This window comes from Equus quagga, chromosome 3, assembly GCF_021613505.1.
Source record: "Equus quagga isolate Etosha38 chromosome 3, UCLA_HA_Equagga_1.0, whole genome shotgun sequence".
Classification (NCBI taxonomy): Eukaryota; Metazoa; Chordata; class Mammalia; order Perissodactyla; family Equidae; genus Equus; species Equus quagga.
Window position 1 is genome coordinate 86,852,636 of NC_060269.1, and position 24,019 is coordinate 86,876,654.

General features: G+C 41.6%; 1 protein-coding gene across 7 annotated transcripts; it reads left to right on the forward strand.

The window, feature by feature from the left end:
* Nucleotides 1-559: 559 nt before the first annotated feature.
* C3H4orf36 (chromosome 3 C4orf36 homolog) lies at nt 560-6,223 on the forward strand. Of its 7 annotated transcripts, XR_006887958.1 has the most exons (5): nt 955-1,152; nt 2,010-2,146; nt 5,140-5,294; nt 5,517-5,855; nt 6,113-6,131. XR_006887958.1 is itself a non-coding variant. In XM_046656635.1 (4 exons), exons 2-4 carry the CDS (start codon nt 2,082-2,084, stop codon nt 5,648-5,650), a joined length of 354 nt encoding a protein of 117 aa, XP_046512591.1. In that variant the 5' UTR covers nt 560-724; nt 2,010-2,081; the 3' UTR covers nt 5,651-6,223. The 7 variants fall into 7 exon arrangements, 6 of the variants coding, with proteins under 6 accessions (XP_046512591.1, XP_046512590.1, XP_046512593.1 ...); XM_046656635.1 differs by lacking the exon at nt 955-1,152 and adding an exon at nt 560-724 and having other exon boundaries at nt 5,517-6,223; XM_046656634.1 differs by having other exon boundaries at nt 954-1,187; nt 5,517-6,223.
* Nucleotides 6,224-24,019: the final 17,796 nt, after the last annotated feature.

The following is a 24,019-nucleotide window of genomic DNA, read 5'->3' on the forward strand; positions in this document are numbered from 1 at the left end:
AGGTTCTGAGAGGCACCTCTTCTAAAGGTGGGTCAACCCTTCGAGCCTATTCTAGTTAGGCCCGAGTTAGGATCAGAGGTGGCTTGTCAGGGCGAGGAGGGTACTGTGCTTAGCTTCAAAATTTGGCCCTGCAACTCACTAGCTACGTGACCCGGGGCAGCCCTTTAAGCTTTCTTAGTTCACTGCTCCTCTCTACAACTGGAATCGCCTATCTCATAAAGTTGTCACTAGGCTCAAAATCGGATAATTAGGCACTTACCACGTGGCAGAGAATTTACAGACATGATCTTTAATCCTCACAACAACCCTGTAAGAGTATTATACACGTTTTAGAGATAAAGAAATGGAGGCTTAGAGAAGTTACGTAGGTAAGCTATGAAAACTGGCAAGAGGCAGAACTAGAATTCCAAACCAGTTCTGACTCCAAAACCCTCACGCAAAACGGAAAGGTAAGCTATTGTCCTCTGACGTCAAGTGGTGACCACCTGATGTATTAAAATATAGATTCATCCTGAGTCACCATAGTGTAATGACTTCAGAAACAGGTCCATCAGGCCACGGTTTCTGATCCTGTCTTGCTCTTTACACGAACACAGAACACATCATACGGGTTTCCAGCTTTAGCGTTTGAAACGGCCTTGACCCACCAGAGGGTGTGAACAGTAGCAATGACAACAACGCTGCCGCTCAAGCGTCACCGGTGAGAACGGCTCACAGCGAACAGGTCAGAACCCAGCACATTTCTTTAAGTGGCCCCCCCAAATGGTCCCCAAATCAGTCCCCAAATGGCTTCAACACAACCTCATTACATTTAAAAGTGTCATTTTCAGGGAAAGGCCAGCTTACAGCCCTGTCTTTGGCTCGTGGCCTTTGTTCCGTCAAGCGTGGTCCCGGTCCTGGCTGTCTCACCAGGGGGCCTGTGTCCGACGGGACCTCGCGGGGCGCGCATCCCAAGCCTGGCGCCCCGACCCCTCGCGGGCGGGGCCGGCACCACAAAGCCCTTTATTGAGGCCCCGGCGTGACGCGGGCCCCAGGCCGGGGCGCCGCCCGCCCGCAGCTCGGGCGCGGACAGGAAGGAAGCGTGTGCCCGCGAGGCGGGCCCGCGGTGTGGCCCGGCCTGGTGAGCCTAGATGGGCGTTCGCACTGCCGTGGGTACGAGGCCCGCGACCCTCCGAATCCCCCAGCCGGTAACCTGGCACCGGCGCCGCCTCCCCGGAGCCGCCCCCAGACCCCGGCGCTCGGGAGGAGGGGCGGGCGGAGGGCGCAGGGGGAAGAGCGGGGCGTGCGGGCTCAGGGGGCGGAGCGGGGCGCGGGGGGCGCAGGGGGAGGAGCGGGGCGTGCGGGCTCAGGGGGCGGAGCGGGGCGCGGGGGCCGCGGGGGGCGCAGGGGGGGGCGCGGGGGGGGGGGGGGGAGGGGGGCGGGGCGGGCGGGGGGGGGGGGTCTCCTGCCGCGGGGCTCCACCCACTCCCCGGAGCCGCGTCCTGCGCGGAACGGCACGTCTTGCCGGGAGGAGCGTCGCCCTGACCTGGCCCCGGAGAAGGGTGCATGGAGGGGACATGGGAGTGGGGCTTAAAGTTGGCTACTTTTTAAATTCAGATCTTTGAAAAAGGGAAAACCTGGGAAGGTTTGCATCCTTTAAAGGGCTCGAGCGAGGGATGGGAAGTTCCCGTGGCCGCAGAGCCATTTGTCGCTTAACTGTGCCACAGTCAGACACCGGTTGGGGATGAGTTAGTTTGAGCCAGTTTGGCAGGTTTAGACAATGACAGAGTTCCCTGACGGCATGCCGAGGCTGTCAACCCGGCGTCTTCTCTTTAGATGGCAAGGAATGACAAAATGAGTTCATGGAAAATAAAAGAGAACACAGTTGTACATTAGGAGTTCAGCTTCAGTGAACATTTAATAGGGATGTTTTGACATTCAGAAATGCTTTTTCTGAATCTTTTTATTATTTGGATGTTAAAAAACATTCAAGTGCAAGCCATTAATTAGGTGCATTGCAATCATTTCAGGCGAAGTGAACAGGATATTGGAGTCATTCCATCAAGCACCTACGTGAGGCAAGTGGACTGTAAAAATTCACCATGGCTTATGTCTTGCCAAGAAAGAACACAGTGAAAACCATTTTGCGGGGCAGGTGTTATGAAGTGTAAGTATTTATATCACGGTGAGCATTGACCGGGGCGGGGGAGTGTCTTTGTTAAAATAAAAGCACCAGGCACCCTTAAGTTCCCATGAGGTACTGGACTACATGAGCCATTTTCAGGTGTCTGGATACTGATTTTTAAAGGAAAGTGTTTTTATAAGAATTTATAAATTATATTACTTGGCCCTTACAACAGAACCACACTTTCAAGTGTGAAAACTGAGGTTGGGAGATGTGGTTTGATCAGAGTCACACAGTCATGGAGTAAAGAAGTGACAGGGTTAGAAGTCTGAGTCTTCTTACTCCAAAGCAACACTTTCTGCTACCGCCAACCACCTTAAAATACCTCTACAGATAGCATAAGTCTACTGAAACATGCCTTGGTGTCGAGTATGTCTTAACAGAGCACTGAATTAGCTGGTACTAAGAGTGAGTTTTGCATCCTGTACACTTGGGAAGGCGATGTATGCACAATATGGGCTTTGCAATGAAGGAGGCCTGGGCTCAAAGCCTGGTCCCGCCCCTGGCTCCCTGTGTGACCTTGAGTAAGTTGCTTAATTTCTCTGGGTCTTGGCCTCCACGTCTGTAAAATGAACATTGTGATGTGTGTAAACTCCTTGTACGTTGCCTGCCATATAGTTAACCCATAATGAACAAGGATTGCTACCATGTGGTAGTTTCACTGTGTAATACTGTAGTGCTGCCTTGTTTTTAGTTTATTTATTCTTTTGGGTGAGGAAGATTGGCCCTGAGCTAATACCTGTTGCCAGTCTTTGTCCTTTTGCTTGAGGAAGATTGTCGCTGAGCTAACATCTGTGCCAGTCTTCCTCTATTTTATGTGGGATGTACCACAGCATGGCTTGACGAGCAGTGCTTGGTCCTCGCCGGGAATCTGAACCTGGGAACCCTGGGCTACCAAAGTGGAGTGCAGGAACTTAACCACTAGGCCACCGGGCCACCCCATTTGTTTTTAATTTTTGAACTTGTTTTGTTTTTTTAACCTCTCTGCCACAGTTTATGACATACTTACAATTATCAGTCAATTGAATTTTTCTTTTTAACAAGATTCTAAAAAGTAAATGGAGACAACCTACGGGGTTGTGAAACCAAAGCTATAGGAAAACTAAAGAAAACTGACCATTGCATGTTGTTAAGTTTTGTCAGTTCAGTATGTGTTTAGACTTTGAATTATAGGCAAGCACCATTATAGTCAATATTATGAACATAATTTTTATGATGAAGACATTCCTATGTCTGGAGAATGATTTCAAGCACTGACTCTGCAGGGTTTTTTTTTCTTTCTGCAGAATTTTATGTCATGAATAATGTCTGCAAAACCAGTGCCTGCAGTATCATTCTCGCAAGAAAGTATTTGAAATCATACTATTTATCACAGCAGCTGAATTAAGAGGAACAGAATGCCGGTAGCAATCTTTGGAGTTCATTTACTCTGGCAACTCCTCAACTTGGGCTTTTTTTTTTTGGTTAAGTGTTTTTAGAAGATTATTTTAAAAAACCCTGAAAGCATTCAAACTGTGTAGAAGCATTTGAAAGGCAAATAAAAATGCTATTTCTCGTGTCCTTGTCTCTCCCTGCAGCCCCCCTCAGAGGTAAAATGTTTTTTATTTTTCTAGAATTTCTGTCTGCTGTACAAGATCCGCATACATGTTTTTACGCATGGGATTATATGGAATTTTGCCCCTTCCCCTATTGTGTCTTGTACAGCCTAGTGGTTAAAAAGCGCATATTCTAGAGTCTGACTTCCTGGGTTCAGATTCCAAACCCATGACCAACGGCCTTGTGACCTTGGGCAAGTTGTTCTCTGTTCCTGTTTCCTTATCTATAAAATGAGCAAGACAATAGCGCCTGCCTACTTCATAGGGTTAGTGTGGCCATTAAAGGTGTTCATATGTATAAACTGATTAAAACAGTGCCAAGCATATAGTAAATGCCAGATAAACATTAGCTCTTTTATTGCTCATCTTTCCAAATCAACATATAAGGATAAATCTCATTCTTTTATGTATGTACCACAGGTTGTTTAACCCGACTCTTCCTGACAGACATCAAGGCTATTTTGTGTATTTTTGTGGGCAAACAATGCTTCAACGAACATTCTTAGAAATAGATCTTTCTGCACTTGTTCAAGTACATCTCTAATCGTTGTAGACTTCCAGCCACTCCTTAGAGTTAGATGCTCGAGTAGCAAGGAAGCTGCAGAAGGAAAACGAATAGCTGGCATGCGTGTGACCGCCTCACTTCCCTCCTCGTACCAGAGTATGTCTCCCCTTTCCTCGTGCGTGTGAACTCACAGGCCTGTAGATGAGAAACATGTAGCTGATAGGTTAAATTTCTGAATTGGGATACATAAAACAATTCATTTAAAGTTCAGAGTGATTATTTTCAATATTGTAGTTCAGGATCTCATCCCCCTCTCCAGTTTTCTAAGGGTTCTCTTGGTACTAGTCCTTCTAAATAAATATACTTAGGTCAAGTACCAGCTTTGGTTCTCACTTAACTTCTGAGTCTCAGTTTCCCGTCCGCCTACATAGTGGTTGTAATGATTAGAATCAACTCACACACTCAAAGTCTTAGACGATGCCAAGTACCCTGCTCAGTGTTTGATTATTCCCTTTGTTCTTTCCCTACTGTGACCCTATTTTTGATCAGCCATGAAAGATTTGGAGCTTACGGTTGTTGACTACATCCTCTTAAAGGATCTGGAACTATTGGGTTGACTCCAGGGAGGCTGTATTGTGAACAAAAGTTCCTGTCATTAGAGTTTATGGTAATTTTTCAATATACCTCTACATTAATTAATATAAATCTCCTTCTCCTGGATAAATTTGCAACTCTGGAAAATCCTGAATACCCCCCTGTCAACCAAATGTCTAGTGGAAAATGGAAGAGAGAGAATTAATAAGATGTCTTCTGTATATACCACAGTAGATACTTAATAAATATGTATTGAATGAATTAATGAATTTTTGCCCCAGACAGGAACCTTGGGACCTTGCACTGCTCACACAGACCTGGTATACGAACCTAACCAACATCCAATTGCCTTTCTTGGGAGAAATTACGTTTGGTAGTCCTTTACAGCTCCAAAAATGTAAAACCGTTAAGGACGGTCTGCTTCCTTCTGCAGAATGTAAGTTCCGTAAGAACTACTTTAATGAATTATAAATTTCATGTGTGCTGTTTTGCTTATGATCAGAGAAATGTTTAAATATGCTCATTGATACCCAGAGCCCTGTCTTCTTGTTTAGTGTTCAAGAATGTGATTCTTTCTGTGTGATAAATATTCAGTTCTGACTAAATTACGCTTGGTGAAAAATGTCAGTTGGACTACTTTGTGTATTTTCTCTTTCAGCCATCAAACTTGAAAGGGAGTATGAAATGAAGCGCCTGGATAACCTGAAGCACCAGGAAAACGCAGCTGAGAAAATTCAGGTTTCCCTAAGGGAAAGGCCAGTGGGTTTGAGAAGACCTCTTCCACCTAAGTGACAGTCCTCTCATAATGGAATCTGTATTCTGTGCTTTCGGCATCCGGAGCCAGTGAAGGGCTCTGACCCTTTCCTGTGTGGAGTTCGGTGGAGACACTTGAATGCCCTCTGGTGGACGAGCCAGCTCCCGGATTAGTGGACAGCTCTGGCAGATCTTCTGAGTTCCTGCCACACACTTGTTCCTTTGTATCACAAGCAACAGCACTGTAAGTAGATGAAAATGCAGCTGGAATTGAGTCATTTGTGCTATTCATTTTGATTTTTGTAAAATTGCACTAAGGGAAGTGGAAACTCCTTGTCAGAGACATTATTTTGAAGAACATTTTGAATTTACATCTTTGAGATCTTTGAGATCCCAAGGAGGCACCAAAAAGGAGAGAGAGAAATTCTTTTTAAAAAATTTTTTAAAAATTAAATTTTTTTAATTGAAGGCACATTGGTTTTAACATTATGTACATTTCAGGTGTACCTCATCACATTTCGACTTCTGTATAGACTGCATCATGTTCACCACCAAAAGTCGGGGTGCCATCTGAGAGAAATTCTTTTTTTTTTTTAAGATTTTATTTTTTTCCTTTTTTCTCCCAAAGCCCTCCAGTACATAGTTGTGTATTTTTTTTTTTTTTTTTGAGGAAGATTAGCCCTGAGCTAACTACTGCCAATCCTCCTCTTTTTGCTGAGGAAGACTGGCCCTGAGCTAACATCCATGCCCATCTTCCTCTGCTTTATATGTGGGACGCCTACCACAGCATGGCTTTTGCCTAGTGGTGCCATGTCTGCACCCGGGATCTGAACTGGTGAACCCTGGGCCGCCGAGAAGCAGAACATGTGAACTTAACCGCTGTGCCACTGGGCTGGCCCCTCTTTTTGTTTGTTTTGGTTTTTGGTTTTGTTGGTGAGGAAGATTGTCCCTGAGCTAACATCTGTGCAGTCTTCCTCTGCTTTGTACGTGGGATGCTGCCACGCCACAGCATGGCTTGATGAGTAATGTGTAGGTCTGCGCCGGGGATCCGAACCTGTGAACCCCGGGCCGCCAAACTGGAGCATGGGAACTTCACCACCACACTACTGGGCCAGCCTAAGGCCAGAAGTTTTGAATTTGCAAAAATTTGATTTTATTCTTGTTAATGTATATGTGCTCACCAGACCATATGACCTGATTTTTTTAGTTCAAAATCTGGCCGTTGTACCTATGACATATCCTGATAATTTCTGCTTAAAAAACAGTAGTCTCTGATAATCAGCTCATCACTTATACCTTTCTCTTGAAAGAAGCATGGAAAACGTGTGTAAAAAGGCCATGTTCTAATGTCTCCACTGTGCGACCCAGGGACGTAGATGCCAGTTTATGGTCTGCTCTCGGGAACCACCAGCGAACCTTAAGCATCTGACTCCTCAGCTCAGAGCCTTACACCCGTAGTTACTGATGTTGATTGGAAGTATGAGTTATCTGCTCCCAGCCTTCTTCAGAGCTGTTGTGAAAGTGAACGATGTATGTGTCTGTCTGCAGAAAGCTTTCCAGAATTAAACATCTCAATGTTCCTTGAGAAAAGGTGAGATTTGAGAAAGCTTTACTTTCCCTTCATTCTCTTGAGAAAAAAATGTCTCCTTACATCTTTAAGATTCTTGTAATTATATTATGTTTTTAGGCAGATATTTCTGAACCTGCTTAAAACTGCACATACTGAAATAAAATTACATTGCAAAATAAATTTGAGTAGTATGTGTTTATGGATCTCTTTCCTGAAATGATTTAAGAGCAGGAATGGTTTCTTACTAATGTTAGTACTCCAGGGCCTAGCTCAATGCTGAATTTATATAGGCACTCGTTATACGTTTGTTGATTATTGGTTGAAAATTTCCATGTGGTCAAATGTCAGTAATAGAAAGTACTTCATAGTTGTACTCTGAACTTTTTGTGGTAGGAGAATTTTTAGGAGAGGTAGCCGTGACATGATTGAATATGGGCCTCTAACAATTCAAGACAAAGATAAGAATGAAAAAATATACAATTTTTACATAAAATGTCTTAAATTATAAAAACCTATTTTATTTTTTAATTATTATTATTATTTTTTATTTTACTTTTTAATTTTTGGTGAGGAAGATTGGCCCTGAACTAACATCAGTTGCTAATCTTCCTCTTTTTCCTTGAGGAAGATTGCCACTGAGCTAACATCTGTGCCAACCTTCCTCTAAAACCTGTTTTAAACTGATACCAATTTTATTTGCATACAAAAATTTCACTCCTTTACATCTCCAAACCCCTCCACTTTATTGATGTCACAAGTTACATCTTTTCATATTGTATATCCATTAATATAGGTTTATAGTTATTTTTTATGCTTTTGTCTTTTAAATTCTGTATCAGAATTAAAAGTGCACCACAGGGGCTGGCCCCATGACTGAGTGGCTAAGTTCACGTGCTCTGCTTTGGCGACCCAGGGTTTCACTGGTTCGGATCCTGGGTGCAGACATGGCACTGCGTGTCAGGCCACGCTGAGGTGACATCCCACATGCCACAACTAGAAGGACCCACAACTAAAATAAACAACTATGTTCTGGGGGGATTTGGGGAGAAAAAGCAGGCACAAAACAAAAGAAAAAGAAAGAAGATTGGTAACAACTGTTAGCTCAGGTGCCAATCTTTAAAAAAAATTTTTTAAAATAAAATTTAAAAAAAATGCTGGTGCTAATCATTTGTCTATTTAAAAAAAAGTGCACCACAATTACACAACCTTCTGTATTTGTGTGTATTTTTATGTTTACAGTGACGTTTATACTTTTGTTTGCTTTTGTGTTACTGTCTAGTGTCATTTTGTTTCACACTGAAGCACCTTTTAGCATTTCTTTAGGACAAATCTGGTCGTGATGCACTCCCTTAGGTTTTACTTATCTAGGAAAGTCTTATTAATTTCTCCTTCATTTTTGGAGGTGAGTTTTGCTGGATATAGTCTTCCTGGTTGGCAAATTTTTCTTTTCAGCACTTTGGATATATTCTCCTACTCCCTTCTGGCCTGAAAGGTTTCTGTTGAGAAGTCTGCTGACAATCTGATAGGAGCTCCCTTGTACATGACAAGTTGCTTTTCTCTTACTGTTTTCAAGATTCTCTCTCTGTTTGTGACTTTTAACAGTTTGATTATAATGTCTCAGTGTGAATCTTTTAATTTTATCCTAGTTAGAGTTTTTCCAGCTTCTTGATTTTGAATATCCATTTTCTTGTTCAAATATGGGAAGGTTTTGACCATTATTTCTGCAAATAGGCTCTCTGCCTCTTTCTCTCTTCTTCTGGGACTCCCATAACGTGTAGGTTGATCTTCTTGATGGTACCCCACAAGTCTCTTAGGCTCTTTTCACTTTTTTTTCATTCTTTTTTTTTTTTTAATAGATTTTTTTTTTTTTTTAATTTTTTCCCTTTTCTCCCCAAAGCCCCCCGGTACATAGTTGTATATTCTTCGTTGTGGGTCCTTCTAGTTGTGGTATGTGGGATGCTGCCTCAGCGTGGTTTGATGAGCAGCGCCATGTCTGCGCCCAGGATTCAAACCAACGAAACACTGGGCCGTCTGCAGAGGAGCGCGCGAACTTAACCACTCGGCCACCGGGCCAGCCCCCATTCTTTTTTTTGTTTGCTCCTAGGACTCAATAATTTCAAATGATCTGTCCCCAGATTCACTGATTCCTTCTTCTTTTTTTTTTTTTTTTAAGATTGGCACCTGAGCTAACAACTGTTGCCAATCTTTTTCTTTCTTTCTGTTTTTTCTCCCCAAATCTCCCCAGTACATGGTTATGTATTTTAGTTGTGGGTCCATCTAGTTGTGGCATGTGGGATGCCACCTCATTGTGGCCTGATGAGCAGTGCCATGTCCGTGCCCAGCATCCGAACCAGCGAAACCCTGGCCGCTGAAGCGGAGCGCGCGAACTTAACCACTCGGCCATGGGGCGGCCCCTGATTCTTTCTTATTCTTGATCAAGTCTGTTGTTAAACCTCTCTAGTAAATTTTTCAGTTCATTTTTTGTATTCTTCAGCTTCAGAATTTGTTTTTTTCTTTCATAATTTCTGTTTGTTGACATTCTCATTTTCTTCATGATTATTTTCCTAATTTTGTTTAATTGTCTTATCTGTTCTCTTTTAGCTTACTGAGCATCTTTAAGATGGCTATTTTGGATTCTTTGTCAGGTAATTCATAGATCTGCATTTTTTTTTTTTAAGATTTTATTTTTTTCCTTTTTCTCCCCAAAGTCCCCCGGTACATAGTTGTATATTCTTCGTTGTGGGTCCTTCTAGTTGTGGTATGTGGGATGCCGCCTCAGCGTGGTTTGATGAGCAGTGCCATGTCTGTGCCAGGATTCGAACCAACGAAACACTGGGCCGCCTGCGGCGGAGCACGTGAACTTAAGTACTCAGCCACGGGGCCAGCCCCAGATCTGCATTTTTATAGGGTTGGTGTTTTATTTATTTTGTTCCTTTGGGCCATATTTACTTATTTCTTTGTAGGTCTGGTGGTCTTTGGTGAGACTTGGGCGTTTGAAAAAACTGCCCCCTTTCCCAGTTTTTATGGACTGGCTTTGTTCAAGGGAAGACCTTCACCAATTACCCTGACTAGAGGCTCTTGGAACCTTTCAAAACTTTCTTGAGATGCATCTTCTCGGGGTTTATCTGTGTCATTTCCCAGTTAAAGAGGATTGCCCACTTCTTTACTGGAGCCCGTCATCTCTTGCTCCTACTGTTGTCTGTCTGTGATGCTGTAGTGTCTCTGGTGCTGTAACAAGCTGCAGTGCTTTTGTTTGTTCTTAGCAGCCCCCAACCTACTGCCCAAACTGCTGTTCCCATCAGTGTTCTAAGTCAGACAAGACAGAAGCCAGTCCCTTGAGCAGCCCCCCAAGAGAATGTTGGATGCACAGCTCACTCTTTTTCCTGCTTGAGGGAGAAGCTGGAGTTGGGATTTTTCTTTGACTGGACCATGCTGTGCCAGGGACAGGGAGTGGCTGGGGTGGGTACATCTTACAAATTTTCCCACCTGCTTTGGTGTATCTTTTGGCTTTGCACTCACCTGGGGTGCTGCAACCTCTTAACTGGTTTCTCAAGTTCTCACAAGATCAGTTTGGTCTGTATATTCCTAAGTCAGTGTATTCCTGAAGGAACAGGAGCCTGGGCCTCTCTGTTCCGCCATCTTGCTGACATCACTCCACAAATACATAATTTCTTATGTGTTGGTATCACCCTGGGATTTTAGGGTTATAGATAAAGCTGAAGTTGCAAACCCATGCGTCACAATATCCAGTAGCTGGCATAAATGAACAAAACGAGCCACTAAACCATAGAGGGAATGCAGAGACTGGAGAACTGGAGAACATGCCCCTCCTTCAAAGGGGCAGCGGCCTCTTGGCTCTAGCCTCTTGATGCCATGCCATAGTGGCATCAGGGGGAGAAAAATCTTTTAATTCAGCTTTCCTCAGAGGACAAATCTTCCAATATTTCAAGAGAAGATGAAAATAAAGATGAAAAAGAACACGGCTTGTTATTGGAGAAATTTCAAACATGCAAAAGTAGTGAGAATAGGAAAATGAACTTCTGTGGCTTCATCACCCAACAGCACTTCTCAGATCATGGCCAATTTTCTTTCACTTAGCTCACTCACTTTCCACACCCCCAAGTCCCTGCCACTGGACTTTTTTGAAGTAAATTCTAGACATCATATCAGTTGATCTGTAATTACAGAAATGCAGATTTTATAAATGTGAACATTTCTAACTTTATAAAGGATCAAAACATACCGTGAGGACCATAATCCACCTGGGACCCCATAGTGTGACTTCTGATTAGGGAGTTGTATCTGGTGGTTGCTGCTTTAGGATATTAAGAAGCGATTGTCTGGGGCCGGCCTAGTGGTGCAGTGGTTAAGTGCGCACGTTCCGCTTCAGGGGCCCGGGGTTCACTGGTTCAGATCCCGGGTGCGGACATGGCACTGCTTGGCAAGCCATGCTGTGGTAGGTATCCCACATATAAAGTAGAGGAAGATGGGCACGGATTTAGCTCAGGGCCAGTCTTCCTCAGCCAAAAGAGGAGGATTGGCAGCAGATGTTAGCTCAGGGCTAATCTTTCTCAAAAAAAAAAAAAAAAAAAAATGAAGCTATTGTCTGAATTATTTTCAGACGCTTTCTTCTACCTGTGACATGATGGTTTCTGGAGATTGTTTGCTCTCAGGAGTTTTCCTGTGAGCGACCCATTTGATTGAGTGATCCTCAGACTTGGAAAACGTTGTCAGGAACCCAGTGTCTGTGTGTAGCCTTGGTTGCTTTACTTTAAGGAGTTGGAACTTCTGCATTCTTCGTTCAGATTTGCTTCATAAAATTCAAATGTGCTTTGTGTAAGATGTTTATCTGCTGACTAGAACCACTCCCAAGGTTTCTTGACTGAAGGGCCGAGAGTTGGGACTTTCACTGTTACCCAGGTCTACCACTTCTTTCCACTTCCTTTATGTATCTGTCCTCTCCAATTGTTTTTCTTTGATTTGGCTAGTTTTTCCCTTCACCTAGGCTATTATAAATATGACAGATAGGGTGTTAACTGCTTAAAATGTGGAAAATACTGTTTTACGATTATACAACCAAAGATCAGTCTTTATAAAAAATTCAATGTGTTTCTATTTCTTCAGAAATCAGAACCAATTCACTGTTTACGTTAAAAAAAAACAACCACATCCAGCTGTATCAACAGACGTTTTGGACAGTAATGGGATTAATTATGTGTTTATTTTTGTAGTTCACATCCCACTTAGCAGCTGGTACTCTTCCCTTTTAGGGTCATTGTCACTAATCCTTCTAGTCCCAGGATAACACTTCCAATATTTTCTTTGACAACTGTACATATTTCCTAAAGTCCATGAATCTACTGCACGATGTATCTAACATCGTTGGCATTAGTAAATTTTAATTTCTTAAAAATAAATTTATGACATCTATTTATGATAAAAATTCTCAATAAAATGGGTATAGAAGGAAAGTACCTCAACATCATAAAGGCCATATATGACAAACCCACAGCCAACATCATACTCAATGGGCAAAAACTGAAAGCCATCCCTCTGAGAACAGGAACAAGACAAGGGTGCCCACTTTCACCACTCTTATTCAACATAGTACTGGAGGTTTTGGCTAGAGCAATTCGGCAGGAGAAAGAAATAAAAGGAATCCAAATAGGCAATGAAGAATTGAAACTCTCGCTGTTTGCAGACGACATGATCTTATATGTAGAAGACTCCAAAGAATCTATTGGAAAACTATTAGAAATAGTCAACAACTGCAGCAAAGTTGCAGGGTATAAAATCAATATACATAAATCAGTAGCATTTCTATACTCTAGCAATGAACTAACAGAAAGAGATCTCAAGAACACAATCCCACTCACAATTGCAACAAAAAGAATAAAATACTGTGGGGTAAATTTAACCAAGGAAGTGAAAGACCTATACAATGAAAACTACAAGACTTTCCTGAAAGAAATTGATGATGACGTAAAGAGATGGAAAGGCATTCGTGCACATGGATTGGAAGAATAAACATAGTTAAAATGTCCATACTACCTAAAGCAATCTGCAGATTCAGCGCTATCCCAATCAGAATCCCAATGACATTCTTTACAGAAATTGAACAAAGAATCCTAAAATTCATGTGGGGCAACAAAAGACCCTGAATTGCTAAAGCAATCCTGAGGAAAAAGAACAAAGCTGGAGGCATCACAATCCCTGACTTCAAAACGTACTGCAAAGCTACAGTAATTAAAACAGCATGGTACTGGTACAAAAACAGATGCACAGATCAATGGATCAGAATTGAAAGCCCAGAAATAAAACCACACATCTATGGACAGCTGATCTTTGACAAAGGAGCTGAGGGCCTACAATGGAGAAAAGAAAGTCTCTTCAACAAATGGTGCTGGGAAAACTGGACAGCCACGTGTAAAAGAATGAAAATTGACCATTCTTTTTCACCATTCACAAAAATAAACTCAAAGTGGATCAAAGACCTAAAGATTAAACCTGAAACCATAAGGCTTCTAGAAGAAAATATAGGCAGTACACTCTTTGACATCAGTATTAAAAGGATCTTTTCGGACACCAGGTCTTCTCAGACAAGGGAAACAATAGGAAGAATAAACAAATGGGACTTAATCAGACTAAAAAGCTTCTTCAAAGCAAGGGAAAACAGGATTGAAACAAAAAACCAACCCACTAATTGGGAAAAAATATTTACAAGTTATATATCCTACAAAGGGTTAATCTTCATAATATATAAAGAACTCACACAGCTCAACAATAAAAAATCAAACAACCCAATCAAAAAATGGGCAGCAGGGGACATGAACAGACATTTCTCCAAACAAGATGTACGGATGGCCAATAGGCACATGAAAAGATACTCATCATCACTAATCATCAGGGAAATGCAAATCAAAACTACACTAAGATATCACCTTACACCTGTTAGAATGGAAAAAATAAACAAAATAAAAAGTGACAAATGTTGGAGAGGTTGTGGAGAAAAAGGAACCCTCATACACTGTTGGTTGGAATGAAAGCTGGTGCAGCCACTATGGAAAACAGTATGGAGATTTCTCAAAAAATTAAAAATACAAATTCCATATGACCCAGCCATTGAAATCAGCAATTCCCAAAGTCCCATGCACACCTATGTTCCTTGCAGCATTATTTACAATAGCCAAGACATGGAAGCAACCTAAGTGCCCATCAACTGATGATTGGATAAAGAAGACATGGTATATATATGCAATGGAATACTACTCAGCCATAAAAAAGGATAAAATTGTCCCATTCACAACAACATGGATGGACCTTGAGGGTATTATGTTAAGTGAAATAAGCCAGATGGAGAAAGACGAACTTGGTATGACTCCACTCATAGGTGTAAGTTAACATATAGACAGAGAGAACTGATTGGTGGTTACCAGGGGAAAGGGGGTGTGGGGAGGTGGGCACAAAGGGTGAAGTGGTGCACCTACAACATGACTGACAATAATGTACAACTGAAATTTCACAAGGTCGTAAACTATCATAATCTTAATACAAAGTAAAATAAAATTATGCAAGACAGTAGTAGAAAGAAAACTCTAGGTTTTATTTAACAGTTCTGGGTTCTTGTTCACTCCCACCCTTGCCCTGATTCATTGTATATCCTTGAGAAGATCTCCTAATTTCAATGGAACTCTGTTTGTTTCTCTTTTTAAAAATTGTCAATTATCAATGTATTTTAAAGGGTAAAATAAAAATTTGCTTTTAAAAACAGTAGTTCTGTGTACCCCCACTACTCATTTCCACCTCTACAGAGGCTATTAATTTCATCTCTTTCACCTATTTTATTATTTACCTCCGCGTCTCTAAACACTTTGTTATTGCTACTTCTTGGCTTTTCCTTTTTAGGCATAATCTATTGACTTCCAGTATAGAAATAGCATTTTGTTTCTTTTCTTTCCTCCATCCTCACCACACATACATATCATTTCCATCTCCTTCTAAATATAGATCATATTATAATTTTTCTTAGGTCAATATTAAATATTAACATTATTATGTTAACTTATTATGTATAAACACTTCACAGCTGAACCATGTAGTAAACTACAATTACTTGTCCTTTCTTGCCACATTTTTTTTGCAACATTTAGTAATTAGTATCGTGTAGTTTTCGTTGTATTTCTCACTAAGTCAACACCAAGCTCTCTGCCAGTTGTCAGTCTTCTCAAACTATTCCTATATCTTCTATCATTTCATCTTCCTGTGAAGTCTTGACTTGCTCTAACCTGAACCATTTATTCCCACACTCAGAACTAGCTCTCCTGTGATTTCTACATCGTATCCTATTCAGTGTATGTGCTCCTGTCCCTTGTGTGTCTGAACATCCTCTTTCTTGGTTTATCCCTTTATTTCAGTGGAGCATATCCTCCAATAGTTACCTGAGAAAGGGTGCATAGGAGGAAAATTTTTTGAGGTCTTATTGTCCAAAGTCTTTATTTTGGTCTCAGACATCATTGATAGATTGGCTGGGTGTAGAATTCTAGGTTGCAAATAATGTTCCTCTGAAGTTTTGAAGGCTTTGTTTATTTCCTTTTAATTTGTAGTCTTGTTAGTGAGCATTCCAAAGCCATTTTTACTCTGGATCCTTCCCTTGAGACCTGGTTTTTTTGGTCTGGAAGCTATGGCATCTTCTCCTACATCCCAGTATTCTGACAGAAACTATGATATAAGACTATTTACACCCACTGTGGCACAGTGATTTGGAGCATTGGGTGTAGAGCATGGGCCACCTGGAATTGAATGCCAGTTCCATCACTTGTTAGCTGTGTCATCTCCAACAAATTATTTATCTTCTCTGTGCCTTAGTTTCTCCTTCTGTAAAAAGTGGATAGTGATAGTTGTGACAAGTAAATGAGTTAAATATGTAAAGCACTTAGAACAGTGCCTGGCACAGAGTAAGCCCTAATGTTGACGGCATTAGCTACCCTTGCCATTACCCATTGTGCTTGGTACTCCAGGGGCCTTCACAGTCTGGAAATTCGTGTCTCTCAGTTTTGGGAAGTGAAATTATTTCATGGATATTTCCATCTTTTCATTTTCTGTATACTTTCTACAAGTACTGTCATTCATAGCCTGTATCTTCTGTACTGGCCTTCTAATTTTTTGTCTTTTCTCTTCTGTTTTACATTCCTTTGTCTTTTGCTCCAATTTCTGGGAGAACCTCTCAGTTTTATCTTTTAACCATTATAAGTTTTACATTTCTGCTATCATATTTTTATTTTTTGCTCTGAAGGCTTGCCTCTCCTTTTAGAAAGGTAAGGGGCCGGCCCCGTGGCCGAGTGGTTAAGTTCACGTGCTCTGCTGCAGTGGCCCAGGGTTCAGACCCTGGACGCGGACATGGCACCGCTCGTCAGCCCATGTTGAGGCGGCGTCCCACATACCACAACTAGAAGGACCCACAACTAAGATATACAGCTATGTACGGGGGAGTTTGGGGAGATAAAGCAGAAAAAAACAACAAAAAAGAAAGGTAGCCTGTTTTATTTATAATTGCTTACCTTCTCTTATCTGAGGACATGAAATAGATTTTTTTTTCTGCATTGTGTTTCCTCAACACTGTTTTTCTGCTTATTTTTATTTCTGTCTTTCATGCTAAAAGCTCTCACAGTAATCCGGGTGTGATGAAGCACATAAGGAAGTAAAGGTGGGATAGATGGTACCAGTCCAACTCAGGAGTCATGGAAGAAGTAGAAACCAGGGGGTAGCATCATTGGTTGGATGTGGCTGAGTGAAAGGATGTGGGTGAGTGAAAGGGAAGAGTTTGGCATGACTTCCAGATTGTGGGCTTGGGAAAGGAAGAATTGTCTTGGATGTGTAGGAGATACGTTTAGTTTTAGATATGCTGGTGTTTGAACTTCTTGGGAGACACTTGAGGAGTGGAGATCATCAGTAGCAATGGGCTTTCCAGGTGTGTGGCTCAGGAAGGAGAGAGGGTAAAGATGAATGGTGAAACTGTGAGTATCTTTGAGCTCATCTGGAGGAGTTCACAGAATGAAAGAGGAGAGCCAGTAAACGTTCTGAAACTTTGGTTGGCAGTGTAGAAAAGGCACACCTTTAGGAAAAAATGGACTAGATACCTAAATCCCAGGTGAGTTGCATGCTGCATTTTATTTTTAATGGAAAATATTTTGGCATAGAAGTTTAGTAATAAATAATTGAAATTTGGGGACAGAATCTTCATTTCTTCAGTTGGCAAAGTGTATCAAAAATTTCCTCAATGAAAACATTTTTTTAAGGGTCAGAGAAGGAAGAGAGAAGGGAAGACAAGAAAAAAAAATTAAGAAGAACTTAGATGCTAGAAACTCTTCTGGGTGCTCTATGTATATCCTGTAGTCCTCACAACAACCCTGCAAGGAAGAAAGGGCAAGAACAGAGCAGAGAAGAGTTCTCGCATCAGGGGAAGAAAGTCTGGGGCCAGGACTGGGCCAGTGTCTTGATGAGGCAGAGCTTATGCCAACAGTTGACAGGGCAGCAAGTATGGAAGGAAGTTAAAGGCTCCCTTTGCTCAAGACCTTAGGGCCTTGCTTTCACTCAGTCCCGCTCACCTCTTTTCATCATGGTCTTAAGACCAGTTATCTTCTCTTCCAGTAAATGGCACCATTTCTGTTCCATTGTGTAGGCCAGAAACTTAGAAGTCATCTTTGATTCCTCTGTGTCCCTCACCTTGTCTTCCCTCCCAGTCCAATCCATCGGCAACTCTTGTTGGCTCTACCTTCAGAAACTGTATCAATTTCTTTCTCCACCTCTATCACCCTTGCCCAAGTCTCCATCATCTCTTGTTTGGAATATGGAGAAAGCCTCTTAACTGATCTCCTTGTTTCCATTCTTGCTTTCCTATAGTCTATCCTCAGCAGCCATAGAGATCTTTTTTTTTATTTATTAAAAATTTTTTTTTGCTGAGGAAGACACTCCTTGAGCTAACATCTATGCCACTCTCCCTCTATTTTGTGTGTGGGTCACTGCCACAGCATGGCTACTGACAAGTGGTGTAGGTCTGTGCCCAGGAACCAAACCCAGGCCACCAAAGGGGACCACGCTGAACTTAACCACTAGACCATGGGGCCAGCCCAGAGATATTTTAAACATAGCCATCATGTCATTGCCAAAAAGATCACATCACTCCACTTTCCCATGGCCTGTAAAGCCCTACATTATATGACACTTGCCTTCCTCTTTGACCTCATTCTTCCCACTCATCACCCAGCCCTACTGGGCACAAGAACTTTCTGTTCTCTGACATATCAGACTTGTTTCTGCCTTGGGACCTTTGCACTTGCTGTTTGTTTTCCCCAAGATTCTATTCCCTCAGATTTTCATAGGAATGTCTCCAATTATTTAGGACTTAGCACAAATGACATCTCCTGAGGGAGGCGTCCTGTGACCACCCTAGATAAATTGGGCTTTCCTTTTACCCAGTCACTTTCAGTGACAGAACTCTGTTTTAATTCCTTTACAGCAGTCGTATCACTATCTGCAATTATTTATTTGCTTACTTGTTCATTTGTCTATATTATTTCTCTGTGGTGTCTCTACTTTCTGCAATAGTACCTACCCATAGTAGCCACTCTGTCAGTGTTGAATGAATGAACTTATTACGTAAAAATTGTTAATAAGGTGACACTTTTGAAGAGAGTGGTCAGGGGATTGGATTCCTGCTGTATCCTGTCTCTCTATGCTTCGGGACACATATTTTTTCAGCTTTGTTGGGGCATAATTAGCTGTACCATGTGCTGCACATATTTAAAGTACAGTTTGATGAGTTTTGACCCCTGTGGCATCATCATCACAATCAAGATAATGGACACATCCATCCTCCAAGAGTTTTCTGGTGCCGCTTGTAATCCATCCTTTCTCATTGCTCTTCTCCCATCACCGGCCTTCCCTAGACAGCCACTGATCTCACTGCTTTCTGGCGCTATATAGATTAGTTTATGTTTTTGAGAATTTTATATCAATGAAATTATACAGTGTGTACTATTTTTCGGTCTGGCTTCTTTTGCCCAGCGTAATTATTTTGAGATTCATCCATGTTGTTGGGTTCCTTTTGATTGCTGAGTAGTATTCTATTGTACGAATATGCCATACTTTGTGTATCCATGAACTTGTTGATAAACATGTGAGTGGTTTCCAGTTCTGAGTGCTTACAAATAAAGCTGCTGCGAGCATTGTGTGGACATGTACTTTCGTTTCTCTTTGCGAATACCTCAGGGAGAGGAAGGGCTGGGTTGGATGGTAGGTGCATGTTTAAACTGTATAATTTTCAAAACTCTGTGTTAGTTCTGAAGGAATTGGAGGCCTAAGGGAAGAATTTTTAACTTCCCCAAAGTACCATAGTTTTTAAAGGAGTGGAACTGAGATACAATTCTGATCTGTGTGATTTCAAGGTCTAACACTTTCTAGAAGCGTATGTTGTTAAGCCATCTGCTTGGTCCACCTTTGGCCTGGCTACATGTATGGCCTATTGAGAAAGTTAATATGGAGACTATGGCTGGTATGGGGCAAGTAGGCCCTATACTAGAATTTGGAATGAGACAGATTTCCACATCCAATCACTGGCAGCCCCAGGCCACAGCAGGCCTTTTGGGCAGCAGGGTGATTTCCAGTAAGTGTACTGTGTGCTAAGTTAGGAACACATGGTCTCTGTAGGAGCTGAAAAGCCAGATTCATGCTCTATGTGACCCCAAAAGCCTGGGCACAAGCATGTTGCCAAAGTATGTCAACTGGATGCTTCCTCCTGGGACTTTGAATCTGGAGTGAGAGAGTCACAGAAGCCAAGCTGGCCTGAAATTTATTTTGGTGACAGTGGCCATGGCATCCAGTGCCCAGTGACAGAGGTGGAAGTAGCATCAACAGTGGTGTCAAGTGCATCTTAACAGACCCTTCCCATGTAAGACTTTGGCTGTGATTCTGGGTTTCCTGGAGTCCCTGGGCCTACCAGTTTTCTGAGCCTTATTTTCTAGCCGCTTTATTCATACAGTTCATGCTGTGAGCTCTCCAATAGCCTTCCAGTGAATTCCAATGCTCCTACTAGAATTGAGTGTAGTGCACTGTTTTCATACTGTCTATCGCAGTACATTGGAGGGTTATGAAAACACTTTAGTGGATATGACCAACATTTAAAATGAAATAATATAGAATAGAAATATCAGAGTTTGTTGATTGCAGTAAGGGTAAGGATTATTTTGTAAGCCATATACATGTACCAACATACACAGATACAAACATATGTGTGCTGGGTTGCTAGGTAAGATACTTCTCTTATTTTAGGTTATGGTTCAAAGCATTTTGAAAGTAGCAATACAATGCTTAAGAGCATGGGCTCTGGAATTAGCTTGCTTGCGTTCCAGTCCCACCTGCCAGCCATCCAGTCTTGGGCAGATTACTTTAGCTCTGTGCCTTGCTTTTCTTATTTGTAACATGGTGATATGTGGAGACTACTAGTTTTCTAGCAAAAATTTTTTCCCTTTCTTTCATAGTTACGGTGTTTGTCTTAGTCAGTTCAGACTGCTATAATAGAATACCAAAGGCTGAGTGGTTTAAATGACAAACATTTGTCTCACAGTTCTGGAGGCTGGAAGTCCAAGATGGGGTGCCAGCATGGTCAGGTTCTTGGTGAGTGCCTGTCTTCGAGCTTACAGATGGCCACCTTCTTGCTGTATCCTTCCATGGCAGAGAGAGAGATTCTCTCTCCTGTGTCTCTTCTTATAAGGATACTAATGCCGTTCATGAGGGATCCACCCCCATGACCTAATTACCTCCTAAAGGCCCCATTTACAAATACTATCGCGTCAGGGATTAAGGCTTCAACATGAATTTTGGGAGACAAAAACATTCGGTCCACAGTAGAGTTGTAGCTGAGGGCATGACTGCTAGGCCACATTCACTGCTTGACTTGTAATAAAGCGTGGACATGTGACTAAGTTCTTGCCAATGGAATGTGTAGCAGTGATGTGTACCACTCCCAAATCTGCACCTTAAAAGGCATTGTGTATACCTCCTGGATGTGGTGGTCATCCAGTTTTGACCACATAAACAATGATAATGCAGACATTGATGGTGGAGCAAGATGGAACAGGCCTGGGTCCTTGAATGACTGTGTGGAGTCCCACCAACTTGGTCTACTCACATCAAAACTGTTGAATATGAGACAAATGTCTTCTTCTGTAAGCCACTGCATTTTGAGATTTCTTTGTTATATAAATCTCATCTTTAACTTACATGCTGCTTCATGGAGCTGTTGAGGATTATCTAAGCAATTCCTAGTGTATAATAAGTACTAAATAAGGTATACCTGTTACTGGTTTTTTCGAAATCAAACACCCTGACTAGTAACATGAGGGGTGAATCTAGGTCAGTGGTTCTCTATGAGGGGTGATTTGCCTCCCACTGCCCCTCAGGGGACATTTGGCAATGCCTGGAAACAATCTTGGTTATCTTAACTGTGGGGTTATCCTAATGGCATCTAGTGGGTAGAGTCCAGGGATGCTGTTGAGTATCCTACAGTACGCAGGACAGCCCCCACAACAGAGTTTTCCAGCCTCAAATGTTAATGGTACCAAGACTGAGAAACCCTGATTTATTGGTTTAAGTTCTTCAGAACACATTGAAACAGAAGTTTGGGTCAAAGTGCATGGCTGAGAATCATGAGGCGAGGTATTTCCTCAAAAGAAATGCAGACTATTTTTACCATGCCGGGAGGAGAATGAATGCTGGGCAGCAATCAACAGACGTCTCCAGTATCCTTTCGGCTGTTTACATTCACTCATACCCTTCTTTTTATATATATGAAACCCACTCGCTTGTTCTTTAAAATTGTATGCAGTTACTCCAACTCCAGGATTTTAGGGTGATACACAGTCTTTGTCTTTAGTCTGGATCTTACAACCAGTGGCTAAATAATATGCCATTAACCCTAACACGATTGACATAGCATGATGGAGGGAAACAGGGTAGACACATACAGTGGAAATAGGTTCTTTCGTCTTGTAGATGGCCTTGGGCCACGGAGTTGACATTTCTTCCCTGATATTTGGGGACAGATGGCAGAGCGGTTGCTGAATCTGTTAAGACTTCACCAAGCCACCAATCCACTATTATAGAGCCCAAGGTGAAATTCAATTACAATTTTCTTTTTGCTGCATTCGGGAGACAAAGTGGGTAGGAACAAGACAATAGAGGCATTGAGGGAGGTTTAGAAATGTTTTCGTTGTCCTTCAGAACAGATATAACCTATGAAAACTTTGACTTACTTTGTTTGTACTTATGGGCATAATATATTAGTCTTAACTGATCCATAGAGAAGGAAAAAGTTGCCAACGTACCAGGAGTCTCAAGCTGTATTTTGCAGTTTTTCTACTAATAGGCACCCACCTTCCATTCATCTGCTCCTTTCGTTTCAATCTGTCTCCTTCTCTTCAACTCATCCACCTCCACTCTAAAGATGTGTTTTGTACTTTGAAACTTTCACAGCATTGGAATGTAGGTAGTCTCCTTCGTGGACTTCAACTGCAGGTGCCGTTTTCCCTGACATCAAGCCAGCTCTCTGTCAGAGCAGCTTCTTCCAAGTGCCGGAAGCAGACTCGCTGTCCCATTGTTTCAGAAATTGCTCACCACATGGCTATTTCCTGTTGAAATTTAGTCTCCCGCTCTCACCAAGTATTTAGAGAAGGTAAGATAAGTGTAACCTGAACCCAACAAATGACTAAACATTTCCTGGGCTGTTTTACCTGCACCACCTCCTTTCCCAGGAGCTCTGTTGCATCAGAGCTCAGGTGTTCCCAGCAGAGTGACTGTCAGAATTCTGGCCCTGCAATTTAGTAAGACTGAAATTACTTTACATAAGTTGTGGAAATAGCTGACATAGTTTCCTTCAAGATAAGAGGAGGGTTATTTCCTTTTTTTCTGAACAGGAAGGGGAGATTTTAATATATATCTTAAGAGATCAGAAAGACAAAAAATAAGTACAGATAGTAAAAATTTAAATAAAAAAATAAACAGCTTAATTACATAATTATGTACATTATATAAAATATACATTGTGTAATAATATAATCTAGTATCGTGATACATAATTATATGATCTGTTATATATAAGAGATTATATGTATGTATATCTTTATATATAACTTTGTAGCCAGAAAAAGCAGTATTACACATTCTTTTCAAGCATATATTGAACATCACTAAAAATCATCAAATATTAGACCACTAGGAAATTTTCAACAAATTAGAGAAAAGCAGAAATCCCTTTGTCTTAGTTTGTTTGGGTTGCTATAACAAAATACCGTAGCCTGGGAGGCTTATAAACAAGAGAAATTTATTTCTCACAGCTCTGGAGGCTGAGAAGTCCAAGATCAAGGCACTGGCAGCTTTGGCGTCTGGTGAGAGCTCGTCTCCTGATTCATAGATGGCTGCCTTTTCACTGTGTCCTCATATGACCAGGGTTATTTCCTAATGGTGATCTCCTCTCCTTTTGGAATCACATGACAAGCATATGTATTTTTTGTTGTCTCATGACCCTTTTAGTATTTGAAAGAATCTTCTAAGTTTTACTAACAAAAGTCTTTGAAAAACAAATCAGAACACTGAAAGCAGGAGCAAAGGAGAATTTATTTATTTGTTATTAATACTGACATTGCTATTTTTCTGGGTTAGATGCAACAGATGTTATTAATAATAACAACCAATAGTGGTTAGAAATGGTCAGATCAGAGAGCTGGAAGTTTGTACCAGATGCTTAGGATTGATCCCTGGTTTTCCTATGAAACACTTGAGCTTAG